Consider the following 20,730-nt stretch of genomic DNA (forward strand, 5'->3'; position numbering starts at 1 on the left):
CACAAACCAATGGAAAGACATTCCATGTTCATGGAATGAAAGAATAAATATTTTTAAAATGACAATATAACCAAAGGAATCTGAGAGCTCAATGCAATTCCTATCAAAATACCAATGATATTATTCAGAGAAATTTTATTTTTTTTTTTTTTTTTTTTTTTTTTTTTTTTTTTTTTTTTTTTTTTTTTTTTTTTTTTTTTGAGACGGAGTCTCGCTTTGTCGCCCAGGCTGGAGTGCAGTGGCCGGATCTCAGCTCACTGCAAGCTCCGCCTCCCGGGTTTACGCCATTCTCCTGCCTCAGCCTCCCGAGTAGCTGGGACTACAGGCGCCCACCACCTCGCCCGGCTAGTTTTTTGTATTTTTAGTAGAGACGGGGTTTCACCATATTAGCCAGGATGCTCTCGATCTCCTGACCTCGTGATCCGCCCGTCTCGGCCTCCCAAAGTGCTGGGATTACAGGCTTGAGCCACCGCGCCCGGCCCAGAGAAATTTTAAAATCCTAAAATTCACATGGAAGTATAAAAAATGCTCCAAATAGTCAAAGCAATTCTGAGCCAAGAAAAACAAAAACAAAATAAAAGCAAACAACAACAACAAAAAAAAAACAAGAACAAAGCTTGGGGTATCACACTACCTGACTTCAAAATACACTACAAATCTATAGTAACCACAAAATTATGACACTGGCATAAAAACAGGCACATATACCAGTGGAATAGAATAGAGAACCCAGAAATAATTCCATATGTTTATAGCCAACTCTTTTATGACAAGGCACAAAGAACATATATTGGGGACAAGAGAGTCTCCTCTATAAATGGTCCTGGAAATAACTGGATATTCCTATGTAGAATAAACTTAGATTCCTATCCCTCACCTTACACAAATATTGCATAATCTGACTTATAGATGGAATCCAGGCTCACAAAAGCAGATAGCAGAATGGTGGTTGCCAGAGGATAGGCGAAGGAGGAAATGGGGAGTTGTTGGTCAGATGGTATCAAGTATCAGTTATACTAGATGAATACGTTCTGAAGATCTGATGTACAGCATAATACATACAATACTGTATTTAATGATATTTGCTAAGAGGGTAGATCTTATGTTTGTAATACACACATACACACACATACACACACAAAGAAAGAAAATGGTAACTACATGAGGTGGTGGATATGTTAGCTTAATTGTGGTAATCATTTCACAGTATATAGACAAATCAAAACATCAAGTTGCACACCTTACATATACACAATTTCGTCAATTATACCTCGATAAGGATTGGAAAAACACTTCTAAGGAGGAAGCAATAATAATGACAAGGAGGGCAGGTAGAAGAGGGAATAGAAGCTGGGCTGAATGTGGAAGGAATGAGAAAATGCATAAAAGACATACTGAGAAATGATGGCAAGCTAGTAATGTTTTAAGCAAGACAATGACAATATGGGTCGGCTGGGAGACAGTCGACATTTAACTAAATCAAAAACCTTAGAAATGTGTAAGCCCTGAGTTCACATCTAACAAAATTATGAAAACAAACAGCTTTGTGGCAGATTACAGGTTTTTACTGTCTTGTTGTTTTGTGTTTTTATGCTTTTTAGTACTTTCCAAATTCTTCACAATAAACCTATATTACATTTATAATCAGGAAAAAAATGCTATTTGAAAAGAGTAAAGTAAAACACTAGAGTCTAATTGTTGTTACTCTAAGTGTGATGGCTTATTAGAAATGCAGAGTCTTGCTCCCGTCCCCCACCTCACCAAGACCCAGGAGATCAGAATATGCAGGATAATAATCCACAGGTGGTCCCTATCCAAATCTACAGTCTGAGAGGCACTGCTGTAGCTCCTCCTGATCCCATACCCACAAAAGTAGATGATGCACCTACCAGACTCTGCTCTAAAGTCCCTAGGTGAAGACATGTTCCCATCCCCTAAATTAGACTGGTAAAAGGTTTCTTCAGAAATGGAGCCTTAATATCCTGTGAGTCAGGCCAAAGGTCTAATTAGTATCCTGGGGGCCAGCAAATAATTTTTGTTCACCTAGTAAAACACACAAAGCCAAAGATTTTTCTGTTAGACAACTGGAGCTATCACAGCTTTGACTTATTATTACTCAATTCAAAATATTTAAAACAGTACAATTTTAATTAAAGACAATTAAAACAAATTTCATTTGAAATTTTATCAAATAATTTCAGGATATTCCTTGAGAATTGGATACGCTTATTTATTCAAATACCAGAGCTTAAATATGCTATACCTTGCATTCCACAAATAAATATGTGAATGGCCCTCCACTCCAATGATGGATCTCTTTATATAAACACACACACACACACATACACACACACAAATGCAATCAGTGTCACTCAATGGAAACTCAATTATTTAAATGCCACACTTAAGCTAAATTAGGTGCTGAGAATTCAGTACTGAATAAATAAGAATTAATTACAGAGCCCGTCTTCAAGGAGTTCTTGTTCATTCAATCTATAAAAAGTTCTCACACAGAATAAATATTTTTTCTTTTCTAATTCTTCCCATAAGGGGCCTGTAAGGCCATGTTACATTGCTCCCATTGGTTAAAATACCAAGAATACTTTTTGTCTGGAGACCTTTCCATTAACTACCAGCAAATAAAATGGTATTGCTGTAATCTGAATCTAAAATGAATGTTGTGAAACAGATTTATCTTAAAACTTTGAGATATAAGTGTTAAAAAATTATTTAAGGCTGGGTGTGGTGGCTCATGCCTACAATCCTAACATTTTGGGAGGCCGAGGTAGGAGGATCGCTTGAGTTCAGGAGTTTGAGACCAGCTGGGGCAACTGGGCGAAACTCTGTCTCTACAAAAATTAGATGGGTATGGTGGCACACACCTGTAGTCCCAGCTACTCCAGAAGCTGAGGTAGGAGAATGGCTTGAGCCTGGGAGGCAGAGGATACAGTGAGCTGAGATCATGCCACTGCAGTCCAGCGTGGTCAACAGAGCCAGACCCTGTGGCAAAAAAAAAAAAAAAAAACCTAAAATGTGAAAGTAAGGCAAAAAGACAAGTGGAATGTCACTTCAACGTCATAAAATGATGACAGGCCATTCCAAAGATTACTTGTGTGGGGAAATTGTACTTTATTAAGTTCATTGTTTACTACTGATTAAAAGTCCTAGACTTAATGCAATTACAAGGTAGCCTATAGATTTTTGTCCAGCAGTGATACAAATAATTTCTGTCTGATAAAGTAACACTAAAGATTATAATTTATTTCTGTCTGATGTTAACCAAGTTTTCTTAATCTAATCTAGCATTCTTACTCTAACATTGGTTCAAAATGCCAGTGAAAAACCTAGATCCTCAAACTGCTCTTTGAACTACCTTTGCCATCTTCCTGGTTTATTCACTAATTAATACATTGAGTAAAATGTTTAACCTGGTTTCATTTCAAATTTGTATGAGTCACATTTTTAATTTTTAAAAAACTCTACTTTGACAAGGGGAAGAATATCTTTTTTAAATAGGAGGAGGGCTAGGCTCAGTGGCTCACAGCCGTAATCCCAGCACTTCGGGAGGCCGAGGTGGGAAGATCACTTGAGCTCAAGAGTTTGAGGCCAGCCTGAGCAGTGCAGTGAGACCTCATCTCTACCAAAAATTTAAAAAAAAAAAAAGATAGCCAGGTGTGGTGGCACTCATCTGTAGTCTCAGCTACTTGGGCAGCTAAGGCAGGAGGATTACGAACCCGCGAGACGGAGGCTGCAATAAGCTATGATTGTGCTACACTGTACTCCAGCCTAGGCAACAGAGCAAGACTCTGTCTCAATTAAAAACAAAAACAAAAGGATGGCAGTGGTCTTGTGACTGGTAGTGAGGTAACAGATTTCAGTGAGGAGCCTTCCCTGGAAGCAGACATGAGATCTTAAGGACCTCAGAATTAACTAAGAACCTCTAAGAATGACACCTAAGCTTCTGCCTACCAACTATGTGATTGAAAAGATACAAAATAGTACAATTTTAACTAAAGACAAAATAAATTTTGTTTCGAATTTCATCAAGTAATTTCAAGACACTCCTTGATAACTGGAGACACTCATTACTAATTCAAATACTAGGGTTTAAACATGCTATACCTTGCATTGCACAAATAAATATGTGAATGGCCCTCTACACCAATGACTTATCCTCTTTATGTAAATACACACACATATTAGTAAGATCTCTCTAGTGCACAGATGAATAAACTAAAATTCATATCAAACCATACCAACAGTCAGTTGTTCAAACCTTCCATCAGAACAGCTTTGATCAGAAATGCATGCCTAATCCTAGTATTTTAATAAACAACAGTGCAGCGAGTCACAGATAACCCTACAGAAACACAAGAATTAAACTGGATAAATTTCCCTTTCCTGACATGTTTTCTAGTGTATCTTAAAATAGACAAAACAAAGCAATATTAAAATGATTAACATTTAATTCAATTTTGAGTTGCAGCTACTGTAGTAAATCAGTAATAGGATCACACAAGTCAACATCAACACATGTGTACTGAAATTTTAGATAGCCTAGAAAAGTAAACTATATGATAAAAACAAAATCTTCATTTGCAGAAGAAAACTTTTCAGAAAATATAGTGCAAGCTTTTACCATATTTCCCACCTCCCCTCAAGCTTGGCTAAGTAAGCCCCTGCAAGTGCTTCCCCTATAAGCTCCATGTTTTATAATGATTTCTGGACTCATCTCCTAGGGTTGGACCAGAAGCATCTTGAGGACAGAAACTATAACATTTTCATTTTTTAATCTCCAGCCACTAAACTAACACATTGGAGACATGCAAGAAATGTTTGAGGGACTAATTAGTTAATTCCATAAAGAACGTGTATGTATCACCAGGTAACTAATCTGCATGTCCACATCAAGAGCTCTGAGAAGTCACAGAGGTATCACTTGAGTGATAGGCACTCGGTCCCTGAGGGAAAGATTGTGAAAGATATTGAGGGGCCAGTGGTCAGATCCGTAAGACAAAGGTTTCCCTCCAACTCCTGGGGAAGGTGCAATAGTATAGAAAATAGAGAATTGGCCCTGATAAAAGGGAAATCCTTTTAAAAGTATTACTTATTCTATGATAGAGCACTGAGGATAGAGGAACAAAAGCTCCAATATGAAACAAAGTGATCCCATCTAATCATAAAAAAAAGAAAAACTACAAGTGTTTAGTTTGCTCAAGAAACAAAAGCAAAACACCTTTCCTCAGGTGGCAGGGTGACATAATTGGAGAATCAGTGAATACTGTACATATTCTCAAATCCTCAGCCAGGACAGGATTTTCAGTCTATCTCAAACTCTCTCAAAACTGAAACAGGTGCTAACAAAGACTATTTCTTCACAGTGGACTTTGGGTTGGGTGCAAGATGCGAAAACATACAATTTAAAATGACATGCTCAGCACCTTCGGCCTCTGTCAATTCTTAGCACCAGGGCTGGGGCTACCTCTAATTCTTGTGAAAGTCCTATCACACACTACTCCCTGAGACCTACACTAGCCTGAAGAGAAGGGAATGAAAGAAGTCTCAAATGTTCAATAGTGACTGACTCTTGCCCTACCTGTAGTTACCCCAGGGATAAGAGTTCTTTCCTCTGAAATCTGTATTTCCGGTGACTAAATTCTCAGTACAAGCTTCTTAGGCTACTAGTAATTATTTGGCAGGTTTTATGCCTTTTAATAATGATTTTTAGTTTTTTATAAAGAATGGTGGTATTGCTTTTTCTGATTATAAACGTAACCATTAAGAAATGTCATTCCATGGTTTCTTATTCTCTGTAGTATGTGAGTGTGAGGGCTGGGGGCTCAGAGGGAAGCGGGGAGAAGTGAAGTGCTGAAGTGCTACCTCCAGAGCCACTGACAGTTCGCCCAGTGCAATCAGACAAAACAAGAAAAATAAAATAAAAGGATTAATATTGGGGAGGAAGAAAGAAAACCGTCTTTATTTGCAAGGTTAAAAGCTTTATACATAATTATACCTCAATAAAGTTGATTTTTAAAAAGCCGCAAAAAGATAATGTACTTCAATTAAAATAAAATATAGAAACACTTGTATAAAGATAATATCAAGTGACTAATGTAAGTTTAAACATTAAAAAATAGTTGCTACCCACCCATCATAGACATGAGAACAAACTGTCACCATCTGTGTTAGCAGCAAGCTCACTAAGGATTACTGTGAGCATCCATTGGAACAATGGAAGACTTAACGTTCCAAAGGCGCTGGAACCCTATGTCAACAATGCTTCACCCCTTGAAACTCAGGCACTGATGATAGCGTTGCCATGAGCTACATTCTGAGTAAATACTTTTTCAATTATTAGAATGGTTCAAGTAAAAGTAATTAATGACTTAAGACATCTTTCCGAAATGACTCTGTTATCTGGATGCCTCTGCTATTAAGGTGCCAAGGCAAACAACCTTCTACTGTTTATTTCATTCACGATATAAATTGCTTTGGCATATTCCCTCCAACCTCCTGAACCTCAGGTCCATCCGTTTGTCCATCTGTCTGTTTAAACTTCTTTTCTTCCCTCCTTCCTACATTCCTCTCTCTCTCTTTTGGAAGTGTATCAGTAATTACAAGAGGGTGCTTTATTTCAAAATACACAATTCCTGTACCTCCAATCACTGTTACCAAGCAAAAAAGTTCACTGTTTAATGTGTTAGAAGCCAATACTATGGCACTGGGTTTTTGAGAAAAGAAAGACTTTTTTGTAGGTCAACCAACAGGGAGACAGGAGTCTAGCTCAAATCTGTCTCCATGTACTGTTTTTAAGGCAGTATTTTTATTAGAACACATTGAGGGAGTGAATTTGGGGATAGCAGGAGATTGGCAGAAAGAAAAGGGTGGCTGAAAAGGCTTTGGTTATGTGCAGTATCTCTTCATGCTCTCTCATGGGTCACATATGTAAATTCCGGGGGAGTTAGTACAAAACATGCAGTGGAAATGTGGGCTGTGGTGTCAGCAAGCTCATACTATGTAGACTCTAGTTTGCCATATTGGTTCCAACTGATTTCAGCCAGTTTTGTTATCTTAAAAGCAGAGAGAATTTCAGTGTTTCAGAAAGTTGTTTTTGTTTTTTGTTTTTATCAACCAATCCTATAAATTCAAGAATTTCTCTTTGCCACTGATTAACTCTTTGGGGCACGGTTTCATTAGTAGACCTCAGCTTCTGTACTCCAAAGAACTACTTATTTACTGGGTGCAGCTGAACCATTTCCATAACTGAGATCATGTAAGTCAGGAATGTATACACATCACATATGTGCGCAGACAAAAGTTCATGACTTCACCTACCAGGTCCAAGACGAGTCTCCTTAGGAATGCCTGCATACAAGACTGGCCCTTGGCTGGTGTCTGGGAACTTGGCTGGTAAAATCATTGCCTATACTAATGCAAAATTTTTTCTAAATGAGAAAAGTAGCTCATTTCTCCTAAAACATCTTCTTTCCTTCTAGGTATCTGGAATTTCAGTGACTGCTATCAGTCGCACTGACAGTCTGTGCCCATGACTAACCCCTGATAAAGACCCTAAATTCTTATGTTCAGATGAGCTTCCCTGATAGACAACACTTCACACAAGTTCTCATACCTTGTTATTCAGAAAATTAAGTGCATCCTACGTGACTCACAAGGAGAATATTCTGGGGAGATTGTGTCTGATTTTCCTTTGTTGATTTTGCTTTGTACCTTTTCAGTCTACCATATCTTAGCCATGAATGTGACTACCTGCTGAAACCTATGAATCCTTCTATCCAATCGCTGAACCTGGGAGTAGTCTTAGAGAGCTCTGACAAAGGCTAGTGTGGGAAATACGTTGTCGTCCTCATTAACAGACCCTTCTTAGTTATATCTCACTTTCTAAGTTCCTGCCTTCCACTTCCCAGGAGAGAAAAAAACCACACAGCATTACCTGAACATCATCCCAGGGTAATCACAGAACACTCATCTCTGCAAAAGAAGGAAAAACGAACTAGGTAATGTTGCAATATTTTTAACTGCAAATAATTTTGCATACAAGGCTTACCTACATTTGACTATTTTTGCACTAAATGTTTAAAAGTAACAAGCTAGTATCTTCTTAATGTAAAAATATACATGTCCAACAAAATTTAACTTGTTCTGCTATCATGAAAAGAGGAATTCCAGACAAATGTCTCATAATGTGCAGTCAATGGGCTTATATAAATAAGGCTAAAATTACAGGCTTAATAAAAGATCATCAAACCAGGGAAAACTCCAAGTAAAATTATAGTACACAGTTGGCCCTGCCACCTGAGACTCACCTGAGACTCATACTTTCCTTCCAACATGCCTGTTTTACCTATTCCCTCAAGGCTCAGACTTCAAATGAGTTCCCTTTTTTTCGCAACAGATTCCAGAAAAACCAATATGCCACCTAAAGGACAAGGAAGGCATCTGCACTAAGAAAATGAAAAGAAATCAGAGAGAGAACTTCCTGACTTACTCAGATCATATCCATGGGTCCACATATGTCTAAAGGCCAACCTTGTCCTGAATCTTTAGCCATTTAATCTATAAAATAAAAGATTTAGAAAAGGGCTATGGGCAATATGGAACTTTTGCAGATACAAAATTTTTTAAGTCCATAAACTTTCTCCTTAAAATACTGAAGACCATTAGTGATGGTTATAATATTCTTGTCTGAACTGAGAGCTATAGTTAGGCTCCTTTTAGAAGCCCTGCCATGAACAGAGAAAAAAGAAAAGGCATGTTCCTACTCCGTTATCCTCTGTAGACATCTTTCCCATGATAAGTTAATAATGAGAAGAGAAAACCAACCTTCTAGATTTCTCATCATTTAATGGTGTGAACCCTGAGTTTCTGAAGCCTGGTTAAAGAAAAAAGAAAAAAAGAAGGAGAAGGAGAAAGAGAAGGAGAAGGAGAAGGAGAAAGAGAAGGAGAAGAAGGAGGAGGAGGAGGAGGAGGAGGAAGAAGAAGAAGAAGAAGAAGAAGAAGAAGAAGAAGAAGAAGAAGAAGAAGAAGAAGAAGAAGAAGAAGAGGAAGAAGAAGAAGAAGAAGGAGGAGGAGAAGGAGAAGAAGAAGAAGAAGAAGAAGAAGAAGAAGAAGAAGAAGAAGAAGAAGAAGAAGAAGAAGAAGAAGAAGAAGAAAGTTCTCCTCATTTGAAATTCTTCCCTCTCCTAGCTCACCTTCCTCACCTTCTCTTTCCTCTGTGATCTCCACAGTCAGATATGAGGTAATAGGTGGAAAACACTTCCCTGTGATAAAGCAGTGATGCCTGAGCCACCCACTTCTGGTACTAAAGCTGTTCCTAAAGAATAGCAATGGTACTCATGTTTTGGGGGACTCTATGCTACTTAGAAGTGAGTGGCTAAAGTTTCACAGTGACTAATTCAAGAACAAACAGAAGAAAAGGACAAACAGAAAGAGGCATGCCCTTAGCCTCAATCAGATAGTTCTAAGAAAGTGATTAGGATGGTTTGGAGATTACCAGTCCCATACCTTATCCAGTCACCAAACAACCCAGGCTGGATGTGGTTGCCTGGTAACCACACCTTCCATGTACCGAGCCACAAGTATGTCTTTCAGGTGTGTGAACACCTGAAAATTTTTAATTTTTAGGTTCATTTTATATAATGCACCTAAAAATTCTTCCAGTCTATACACAATTCCAAAGCCACTTCCATGTTTTTTAGGTACTTATTACAACAGAAAAAGATTTCCTGGTATCAAAATATGTATTCATTTCCTATGGCTGCCATAACAAAGTGCTACAAATTGGATGGCTTAAACAGGCAGAAATGTATTCTCTCACAGTTCTGGGGGCAAAAGTCTGAGAGTGGCAGCAAGGCCATGCCCTCTCTTAGGCCCCAGGGAAGGACGTTTCCTTGTCTCTTCCTAACTTTTGGTGGTTTCAGTAATCCTTGATGTTCCCTGGTTATAGACATCCCACTCCAATTTCAGCCTCTGCTGATACAGGAATTTCTCCCTCTGTCTGTGTCCAAATTTCCTTTGTTTTACAGGGACACCAATCATTGTATTAGGACCTCAGCTTAACTTGTTGGACTCACAGGTACCTGGGGTTAGGACTTCAAAATATTCTCTTGGGGTATAAAATGCAACCACACAACAATAATAAAAGAGAAAATCTAGGCGACCTTGGTTTTGGCAATGAGATTTTAAATACAACACCAAAAGGATAATCCAGGAAACAATGTTGACAAGTTGGACTTTATTAAAATTAAAAACTACTTTTCTGCAAAATACACTGTTAAGAGAATACAAAGACAAGCTACAGACCAGGAGAAAATGTTTGAAAAACACATATCCAATAGAAAAGTTCTAATAAAAAATATACAAAGAACTCTTAAAGTTCAACAATGAGAAAACAAACAACCTCATTTAAAAAATGGCAAAATAGGCGTGTCACTGCAAATTCCGTGAAACAGGAGAAAAACTGTGAGTTCCCAGAGTGTAAGAGGGAGAAAACCGACCTCCAAACACACATCCCTACTGGGAATCTGAAAATCCAGATCACAAGAGAATAATTTAACCTTACCTAGAGATGAAAGGATTTAGAGAGTCACACAAAATATAAAAGTAGAAGTAGCAGCAGGAAGTGCCTTGTATGAACTCCTCGTCTCCAACTCGAGCACAGGGAAGCCATTCCTGACTATATCTCACTGGGGCCCTTGAGGAAGGCAACCAGCAGAATTGTGGAAGTGTTGTGGGGTGAAGAAAGCTCCCGGATGAAATTGGTAGTGGTTTCGACTGGGCACACATTTTCTGGAGTAGAGTCTGAGGAAGGAGCAGGAGCTGCTGCAGATATAAGCAAGTGCAGGAGTACAAGAACTGCCACCAACAGAGCAGGGGCAAGGTCTGAGCGGGGCATTGCAGAATATGTGGGCTTGCCAACTGCATGGGAAATGAGTCAGGCCTCTTGCTACTGGCTATCCCTGACTTCCCTGGCAAACTATATAATACAGCAGAGGTGGTCAAGATTCCCTATGGAACATAATCCCATTGGCCGAAGAACCAACTCCCAGACCCCACAGTGGCCTCAGCAAACCCCGCCCAAGGAGAGTCTGAAACCAGACCTGCCTAATCTGCTGCCACCTGATGGCATTTCCCTACCTGCCCTGGTAGCTGAACACAAAACACAGAAACTCTGGGGAACTTTATCCCCTGAACTCTGCCCCCAGCACCTGAGAAACAAAAATACTTACCCTGGCCGTCTTAGGGCAGACTTAGAGCCCCGTACTAGTATCATAGCTGGTGCTCTTCTGAAAATTCCACCTCTTGGCTAGAGGCCAACCAACTCAGGCCATTACAGCAACACATAACAGAATAATCCTGATCCTAGGAAGGGGAAGTCAACACCTAATTCCACTACCTGAAACATCCTGGCTAACCAGAGGTCCTAAGTGTATCCACTTGACAACTTCACTGTAGCATAACCAGCATTCAAGAAAGCCAGAACAGTAAACATTATCTACAATCGAGGACTCTCAGAGTCTACTTTACTTCCCTGCCACCTCTACCAGAACAGGTGCTGGTGTCCACGGCTGGGGGACCTGAAGACGGATCACATCATAGGACTTTTTGCAGACATCCCCCAGCAGCAGCCCAGAGCCTGGTAGCCCCGCTGGGTGGCTAGACCCAGAAGAACAATAACCATCACTGCAGTCCAGCCCTCAGGAAGTACCATCCTTAAGGGAATGGGGAGAACACCACATCAAATGATCGCCCCATGGGACAAGAGAATCTGAACATCAGGCCTTGAGTTTCAGATCTCTCTGCTGAAATAGTCTACCCAAATGAGAAAGAACCAGAAAAGTAATTCTGGTAACAAGACAGAACATGGTTCTCTAACAGCCCCAAAAGATCACACCAGCTCCCCAGCCAAGAACAAATCCCTGAAGTGCCGCATAAAGAATTCAGAAGGTTGATTATTAAGCTACTCAAGGAGATACCAGAAAAAAAGTCAAAAAAAAAAAAGAAATTTTTAAAAAATACAGCATATAAATGAAAAATTCTCCAGAGAAATAGATATTAAAAAAAATCACAACTTCTGGAAATGAAAGACACACTTAAAGAAATACAAAATGCAGTGGAAAGTTTCAGCAACAGACTAGAATAAGTAGAAGAAAAAACTTCAGAGCTCTAAGACACAGCTTTTGAATTAACACAATCAGACAAAAACAAAGAAAAAAGAACTTTAAAAAAATGAACAAAGCCTCCAAGAAATGTGGGAAAATGTTAAATGGCCAAACTAAGAATAATAGATGTTCCTGAGGAAGAAGAGAAATCTAAAAGTTTTGAAAATGTATTTAAAGGAATAGTTGAGGAAAACTTCCCTGGCTTTGTTAGAAATCTAGACATCCAAATACAAGAAGCTCAAAAAACACTTGGGATATGCATTGCAAAAAGATCATCACCTAGGCACAGTCATCAGGTTATGTAAAGTCAAGGCGAAGAAAAGAATCTTGAGCTGTGAGACCACCTATAAAGAAAAAAGTATCAGATTAACAGCAGACTTAGCAGAAACATTACAAGCCAGAGGGATTGGGGTCCTATCTTTAGCTTCCTGAAACAAAATAATTGTCAGCCAAGAACTTTGCATCCAGCAAAACTAAGCTTCATAAATGAGGGAGAGATAAAATATTTCTCAGATAAACAAATGCTGAGAGAATTTGCCACTAATAAGTCAGCACTATAAGAAATGCTTAAAGAAGTTTTAAACCTTGAAACAAAACCTCAAAATACACCAAAAAAGAACCTCCTTAGAGCATAAATCTCATAGGGCCTATAAAATGATGACATCATGAAAAAAAGGTTATTAAGGCAACAACTAGCATGATGAATAAAATAGCACCTCACATCTCAATACTAGCATTGACTGTAAGTGGCTGGCCTAAATGCTCCACTCAAAAGATACAGAATGGCAGAATGGATAAAAATCGACCAACCAAGTAACTGTTCTCTTTAAGAGACGCACCTAACACATAAGGACTCACATAAACTTAAGGTAATGGGGTGGAAAAAGATATCCCATGTAAATGGAAGCCAAAAGCAAGCAGAAATAATTTTTCTTATATCAGACAAAACAGACTGTAAAACAGCAACAGTAAAAAAAAAAAAAAAAAAAAAAAAAAGGACATTATACAATGATAAAAAGATTAGTCCCACAGGGAAATATCACAATCCTAAAAACATATGCACCTAACACTGGAGCTCCCAAATTTATAAAACAATTGCTATGAGACCAAAGAAATGAGACAGATGGCAACACAATAATATTGAGGGATTTTGATACTCCATTGGCAGCACTGGACAGGTCATTAAGACAGTCAACAAAGAAACAATGGGCTTAAGCTACACTCTTGAACAAATGGACTTAAAATATATTTACAGAACATTCTACCCAACAAATGCAGAATATACATTCTTTACTTCAGTGCATGGAACATCCTCCAAGATAGATCATATAATAGTACATCAAAAAGTCTCAATAAATTTAAGAAAATGAAAATTATATCAAGTATTCTCTTAGACCCCAGTAGAACAAAACTGGAAATTAACTCCAAAAGGAACTCTTGAAATTATACAAATACATGGAAATTAATTAATCTGCTCTTGATTAATCTTTGGGTCAACAATGAAATCAAGATGGAATTTAAAAATTTTTTGAGTTGAACAATAATAGTGAAATAACATCAAAACCTCTAGGATACAGCAAAAGTGGTGCTAAGAAGAAAGTTCAGTGCATTAAATACCTACATCAAAAAGTCTGAAAGAGCACAAGCAGACATTCTAAGGTCACACCTCAAGGAACTAGAGAAACAAGAACAAACTAAACCCAAACCCAGCAGAAAAAAAGAAATAACAAAGATCAGAGCAGAACTAAATAAAATTGAAACAAAATATACAAAAGGTAAATGAAACAAACAGCTGGTTCTTTGAAAAGATCGACAAAATTGATAGGCCTTTAGCTAGATTAACCAAGGAGAGAGAAGATCCAAATAGATTCAACTGGAAACGAAACAGGATATTACAACAGATACTATGGAAACACAAAAGCTCATTCCAGGCTACTATGAACACCTTTATGCACACAAACCAGAAAATCTAGAGGAGATAAATTCCTGGAAATATATAGCCCTCCAGGATTAAATGAAGAAATAGAAACTCTGAACAGACCAATAACAAGTAGCAACACTCAGTCAGTAATAACAAAAAAAAAAAAAAATGTTAACAACAACAACAGAAAGCCCAGGACCAGAAGGATTTATGGCTGTATTTTATCAGACATTCAAAGAAGAATTGGTACCAATCTTATCGAAACTATTCCAAAAAATAGAGAAAGAGAGAATCCTCCCTAAATAATTCTATGAAGCCAGTATTACCCTAATACCAAAACCAGGAAAGGACATAATAAAAAAAAAATAGAAAATTACAAACCAATACCCCTGATGAACATAGATGCAAAAATCCTCAACAAAATACTAGTTAAGTGAATCCAACAGCATATCAAAAAGATGATATACCATGATCAAGTGGGTTTCATACCAGGGATGGAGGGATAGTTTAACATACATAAGAAGATAAATGTGATATATCACATAAACAGAATTAAAAATCATATGATCATCTTAACAGATGCAGAAAAAGCATTTGACAAAATCCAGCATCCCATCATAATTAAAAGCCTCAGCAGAACTGGCATAGAAGGAACATACCTCAAGGTAGTAAGAACCATCTATGACAAACCCACAGCCAACATTATACTGAATAGGGAAAAGTTGATAGCATTCCCCCTGAGAACTAGAACAAGACAAGGATGCCCACTTTCACCACTTCTATTCAACATAGTACTGGAAGTCCTAGCCAGAGTAATCAGACAAGAGAAATAAAGGGCATCCAAATTGGTAAAGAGGAAGTCAAACTGTCACTGTTCACCAATGATATGATTGTATACCTAGAAAAAACTAAAAACTCATCCAAAAAGCTCCTAGATCTGATAAATTAATTCTGTAAGTTTCAAGACACAAAATCAATGCACACAAATCGGTAGCACTGCTATACCTCACAAAAACCAAGCTGAGAAGCAAATCAAGAACTCAATCCCTTTTATAACAGCTATAAAAAATAAAAATAAAATGCTTAGTAATATACCTAACCAAGGAGGTGAAAGATCTGCATGAGGAAAACTACAAAATACTGGTGAAAGGAATCACTGATGACACAAACAAATGGAAATACACACCATGTTCATGGATGGGTAAAATCCATATTGTGAAAATCATTAAACTGCCCAAAGCAATCTACAGATTCTATGCAATTCTCATCAGAGTACCATCATCATTCTTCACAGAATGAGAAAAAAACCCTAAAATTCATATGAAACCAAAAACGACCCCATACAGCCAAAGCAAGACTAAGCAAAAAGAACAAATCTGGAGGCATCACATTACTCCATTTCAAACTATGCTACAAGGCTATAGTTACCAAAACAGCATCACACTGGTATAAAAATAGGCATGTAGACCAATGGCACAGAATAGAGAACTTAGAAATAAAGCCAACTACAGCCAACTGATCTTTGACAAAGCAAACAAAAACATAAAATGGGGAAGGGACACCCTGTTCAACAAATTCTGTGATTTACCAGTGGGGAAAGTATCCTTTTCCCACTTTATGGTGCTGGGATAACTGACAAGCCACATGCAGAAGAATGAAACTGAATCCTCATCTCTCACCTTATACAAAAATCCACTCAAGATGGATCAAAGACTTAAATCTAAGACCTGAAACCATAAAAATTCCAGAAGATAACATTGGTAAAACTCTACTAGATATTGGCTTAGGCAAAGACTTCATGACCAATAACCCAAAAACAAATGCAATAAAAACAAAAATAAGTAGATAGGACCTGATGAACTTAAAAGCTTCTGCATAGCAAAAGAAATAATCAGCAGAGTAAACAATCAACCCACAGAGTGGGAGAAAATATTCATAAACTATGTATCCAACAAAGGACAAATTTCCAGAATCAAAAAGGAACTTAAATCAGAAAGGAAAAAAAAAAATCAAAAAGTGGGCAAAGGCCATGAATAGACAATTCTCAAAAGAAGTTGTACAAACAGCCAATAAACATATGAAAAAATGCTCAATATAACTATCAGGGAAATGCAAATCAAAACTACAGTGAGATACCACCTTACCCCTGAAAAAATGGCAATAAGTTAAAAATAAAAATTAATAGATGTTGGCATGGATGTGGTGAAAAGGGAACTCTTTCACACTGCTGGTAGGAATGTAAACCAGTACAACCACTATGGAAAACAGTACGGAGATACCCTAAAGAACTAAAAGTAGAATTACCATTTTATCCAGCCATCCCAGTACTGGTATCTACCCAGAGGAAAAGAAGTCATTATATGAAAAGACACTTGCACAGGCATGTTTACAGCAACACAATTTGTAATTGCAAAAATAAAGAACAAGCCTAAATACCAATGAAAAGAAAATGTGAGATATATATATATATATACACACACACACACACATACACATACATACACCATGGAATACCACTCAGCCATAAAATGGAACAAAATAATGGCATGTACAGCAACCTGGTGGAGTTGGAGAACATTATTCTAAGTGAAATAATTCAGGAATGGAAAACCAAATATCATATATTTTCACTTATACATGGGAGCTCAAGCTATGAGGATGCAAAGACATAAGAATGATATAATGGACTTTGGGTATTTAGGAGGAAGTTGGGAAGTGGGGTAAGTGATAGAAAGAATACACATTGGGTCCAGTACACACTGCTCAGGTGATGGGTGCACCAAAATTTCAGAAATTATAACTAAAGAACTTATCTATATAACAAAAAACCACCTGTTCCCCCAAAACTGTTGAAATCTTTTTTTTTTTAAAGGAAACAAGAAATGCCTTCTAAGATGGCTGAATAGGAACAGCTCCAGTCTGCAGCTCCCAGCGTGATCGACGCAGAAGACGGGTGATTTCTGCATTTCCAACTGAGGTACCTGGTTCATCTCATTGGGACTGGCTGGGCAGTGGGTGCAGCCCACGGAGGGCAAGCCAAAGCAGGGTGAGGTGTCGCCTCACCCAGGAAGTGCAAGGGGTCGGGGGATTTCCCTTTCCTAGCCAAGGGAAGCCATGACAGACTGTACCTGCAAAAATGGTACACTCCCACCCTAATACCGTTGTTTTTCCAACAATCTTAGCAAACAGTAGACCAGAAGACTACATCCCGCAGCTGGCTCAGTGGGTCCCACACTCACAGAGCCTTGCTCACTGCTAGCACAGCAGTCAGATCAACCTGCGAGGCAGCAGTCTGGCAGGGGGAGGGGCGTCCGCCATTGCTGAGGCTTGAGTAGGCAAACAAAGCAGCAGGAAGCTCAAACCGGGCAGAGCCCACTGCTGCTCAGCAAGGCCGGCTGCCTCTATAGACTCCACCTCTGGGGGCAGGGCATAGCTGAACAAAAGGCAGTAGAAACTTCTGCAGACTTAAACGTCCCTGACAGCTCTGAAGAGAGCAGTGGTTCTCCCAGGACACTGTTTGAGCTCTGAGAATGGACAGACTGCCTCCTCAAGTGGGTCCCTGACCCCCGTGTAGCCTAACTCTGAGACACCTCCCAGTAGGGGCCAACTGACACCTCATACAGGTGGTGCCCCTCTGGGATGAAGCTTCCAGAGGAAGGATCAGGCAGCACTATTTACTGTTCTGCAATATTTGCTGTCCTGCAGCCTCCACTGGTGATACCCAGGCAAACGGGGTGTGGAGTGAACCTCCAGAAAACTCCAACAGAACTGCAGCTGAGGGACCTGACTGTTAGAAGGAAAACTAACAAACAGAAAGGAATAGCATCAATATCATCAAAAAGAGCATCCACACCAAAACCCCATCTGTAGGTCATCAACATCCAAGACCAAAGGTAGATAAAATCACAAACATGGGGAGAAACCACAGCAGAAAAGCTGAAAATTCTAAAAACCAGAGTGCCTCTTCTCCTCCAAAGGATCGCAGCTCCTCGTCAGCAACAGAACAAAGCTGGACAGAGAATGATTTTGAGGAGGTGACAGAAGTATGCTTCAGAAGGTCTGTAATAACAAACTTCTCCAAGCTAAAGGAGCATGTTTGAACCCATTGCAAGGACGCCAAAAACCTTGAAAAAAAGATTAAATGAATTGCTAACTAGAACAGTGTAGAAAAGACCTTAAATGAATGGATGGACCTGAAAACTTTGGCATGAGAACTTCGTGATGCATGTACAAGTTTCAATAGTCAATTTGATCAAATGGAAGAAAGGGTATCAGTGATTGAAGATCAAATTAGTGAAATAAAGTGAGAAGAGAAGTTTAGAGAAAAAAGAATAAAAAGAAACAAACAAAGCCTCCAAGAAATATGGGACTATGTGAAAAGACCAAATCTACGTTTGATAAGTGTGCCTGAAAGTGACGAGGAGAAGGGAACCAAGTTGGAAAACACTCTTCAGGATATTATCCAGGAGAACTTCCGCAACCTAGCAAGGCAGGCCAACATTCAAATTCAGGAAATACAGAGAACACCACAAAGATACATACCCCAAGACACATAATTGTCAGATTCACCAAGGTTGAAATGAAGGAAAAAATGTTAAGGGCAGCCAGAGAGAAAGATCTGGTTACCCACAAAGGGAAGCCCATCAGACTAACAGTGGCTCTATTGGCAGAAACCCTACAAGCCAGAAGAGAGTGGGGGCCAATATTCAACATTTTCAAAGAAAAGAATTTTCAACCCAGAATTTCATATCCAGCCAAACTAAGCTTCATAAGTGAAGGAGAAATAAAATCCTTTACAGACAAGCAAATGCTGAGAGATTTTGTCACCACCAGGCCTGCTTTACAAGAGTTCCTGAAGGAAGCACTAAACATGGAAAGGAACAACCACTACCAGCCACTGCAAAAACATGTCAAATTGTAAAGACCATCGATGCTATGAAGAAACTGCATCAATTAATGGGCAAAATAACCAGCAAACATCATAATGACAGGATCAAATTCACACATGATAATATTAGCCTTAAATGTAAATGGGCTAAATGCCTCAATCAAAAGACACAGACTCACAAATTGGGTAAAGAGTCAAGACCCATCAGTGTGCTGTATTCAGGAGACCCATCTCACATGCAGAGACAAACATAGGCTCAAAATAAAGGGATGGAAGAAAATCTACCAAGCAAATGGAAAGAAAAAAAAAAAAAAGCAGGGATTGCAATCCTAGTCTCTGATAAAACAGACTTTAAACCAACAAAGATCAAAAGAGACAAAGAAGGCCATTACATAATAGTAAAGGGATCAATTCAGCAAGAAGAGCTAAGTATCCTAAATATATATGCACCCAATACAGGAGCACCTAGATTCATAAAGCAAGTCCTTAGAGACCTACAAAGAGACATAGACTCCCACAAAATAATAATGGGAGACTTTAACACCCCACCGTCAATATTAGACAGATCAACGAGACAGAAAGTTAACAAGTATATCCAGGACTTGAACTCAGCTCTGCACCAAGTGGACCTAACAGACATCTACAAAACTTCCACCACAAATCAACAGAGTATACATTCTTCTCAGCGCCACATCGCACTTATTCCAAAATTGACCACATAGTTGGAAGTAAAGCACTCCTCAACAAATGGAAAAGAACAGAAATCACAACAAACTGTCTCTCAGACCACAGTGCAATCAAATTAGAACTCAAAACTGCACAGTTACCTGGAAACTGAACAACCTGCTCCTGAATGACTACTGGGTAAATAACAAAATGAAGGCACAAATAAAGATGCTCTTTGAAACCAATGAGAGCAAAGACACAACATACCAGAATCTCTGGGACACACTTAAAGCAGTGTGTAGAGGGAAATTTATAGTAGTAAATGTCCATTTAAGGGAAAGCAGGAAAGATCTAAAATCAACAACCTAACATCACAATTAAAATAACTAGAGAAGCAAGAGCAAATACATTCAAAAGCTAGCAGAAGGCAGGAAATAACTAAGATCAGAGCAGAATTGAAGGAGAGAGACACACACACAAAAAGCCCTTCAAAAAATCAATGAATCCAGGAGCTGGTTTTTTGAAAAGATCAACAAAACTGATGGACCACTAGCAAGACTAATAAAGAAGAAAAGAGATAAGAACCAAATAGATGCAATAAAAAATGATAAAGGGGATATCACCACTGATCCCACAGAAATACAAACTACCCTCAGAGAATACTATAAACACCTCAATGCAAATAAATGACAAAATCTAGAAGAAATGGATAAATTCCTGGACACATACACCCTCCCAAGACTAAACCAGGAAGAAGTTGAATCTTTGAATAGACCAATAATAGGCTCTGAAACTGAGGCAGTAATTAATAGCCTGCCAACCAAAAAAAGTCCAAGACCAGACGGATTCACAGCTAAATTTTACCAGAGGTAAAAAGAGGAGCTGGTACCATTCCTTCTGAAACTATTCCAATCAATAAAAAAAGAGAGAATCCTCCCTAACTCATTTTATGAGGCCGGCATCATCCTGATACCAAAGCCTGGCAGAGATACAACAAAAAAGAGAATTTTAGACCAATATCCCTGATGAACATCCATGCGAAAATTCTTAGTACTGGCAAACTGAATCCAGCAGCA

The 20,730-nt window shown here is 38.6% G+C and overlaps 1 protein-coding gene across 48 annotated transcripts in view; it reads right to left on the minus strand.

Moving 5' to 3' along the window:
- LOC105486665 (protein tyrosine phosphatase non-receptor type 20) overlaps positions 1-20,730 on the minus strand; it is a 123,713-nt gene that overhangs the window by 84,636 nt on the left and 18,347 nt on the right. For 16 of the 48 annotated variants that reach the window (XR_011607897.1, XR_011607899.1, XR_011607898.1 and 13 more), the window contains 2 exons: positions 7,952-7,989; positions 1,890-2,043 (listed from right to left, as the gene is read on the minus strand). The exons of 8 other annotated variants lie outside the window; for them this stretch is intronic. Coding sequence is in view for 32 of the 40 variants with exons in the window: in XM_071069924.1 (XP_070926025.1) it covers positions 1,890-1,923 (34 nt within the window). In the remaining 8 variants the exon portion in view is untranslated. Of the gene's footprint in view, positions 1-1,889; positions 2,044-2,882; positions 3,001-4,256; positions 4,279-6,148; positions 6,261-7,951; positions 7,990-8,324; positions 8,385-8,506; positions 8,575-20,730 lie in introns of those variants that run through there. 24 more of the 48 variants (XM_071069899.1, XM_011749669.3, XM_011749665.2 and 21 more) reach the window with 11 other exon arrangements.

The sequence above is a fragment of the Macaca nemestrina genome, chromosome 9 (assembly GCF_043159975.1).
Source record: "Macaca nemestrina isolate mMacNem1 chromosome 9, mMacNem.hap1, whole genome shotgun sequence".
NCBI classification, from domain to species: Eukaryota; Metazoa; Chordata; class Mammalia; order Primates; family Cercopithecidae; genus Macaca; species Macaca nemestrina.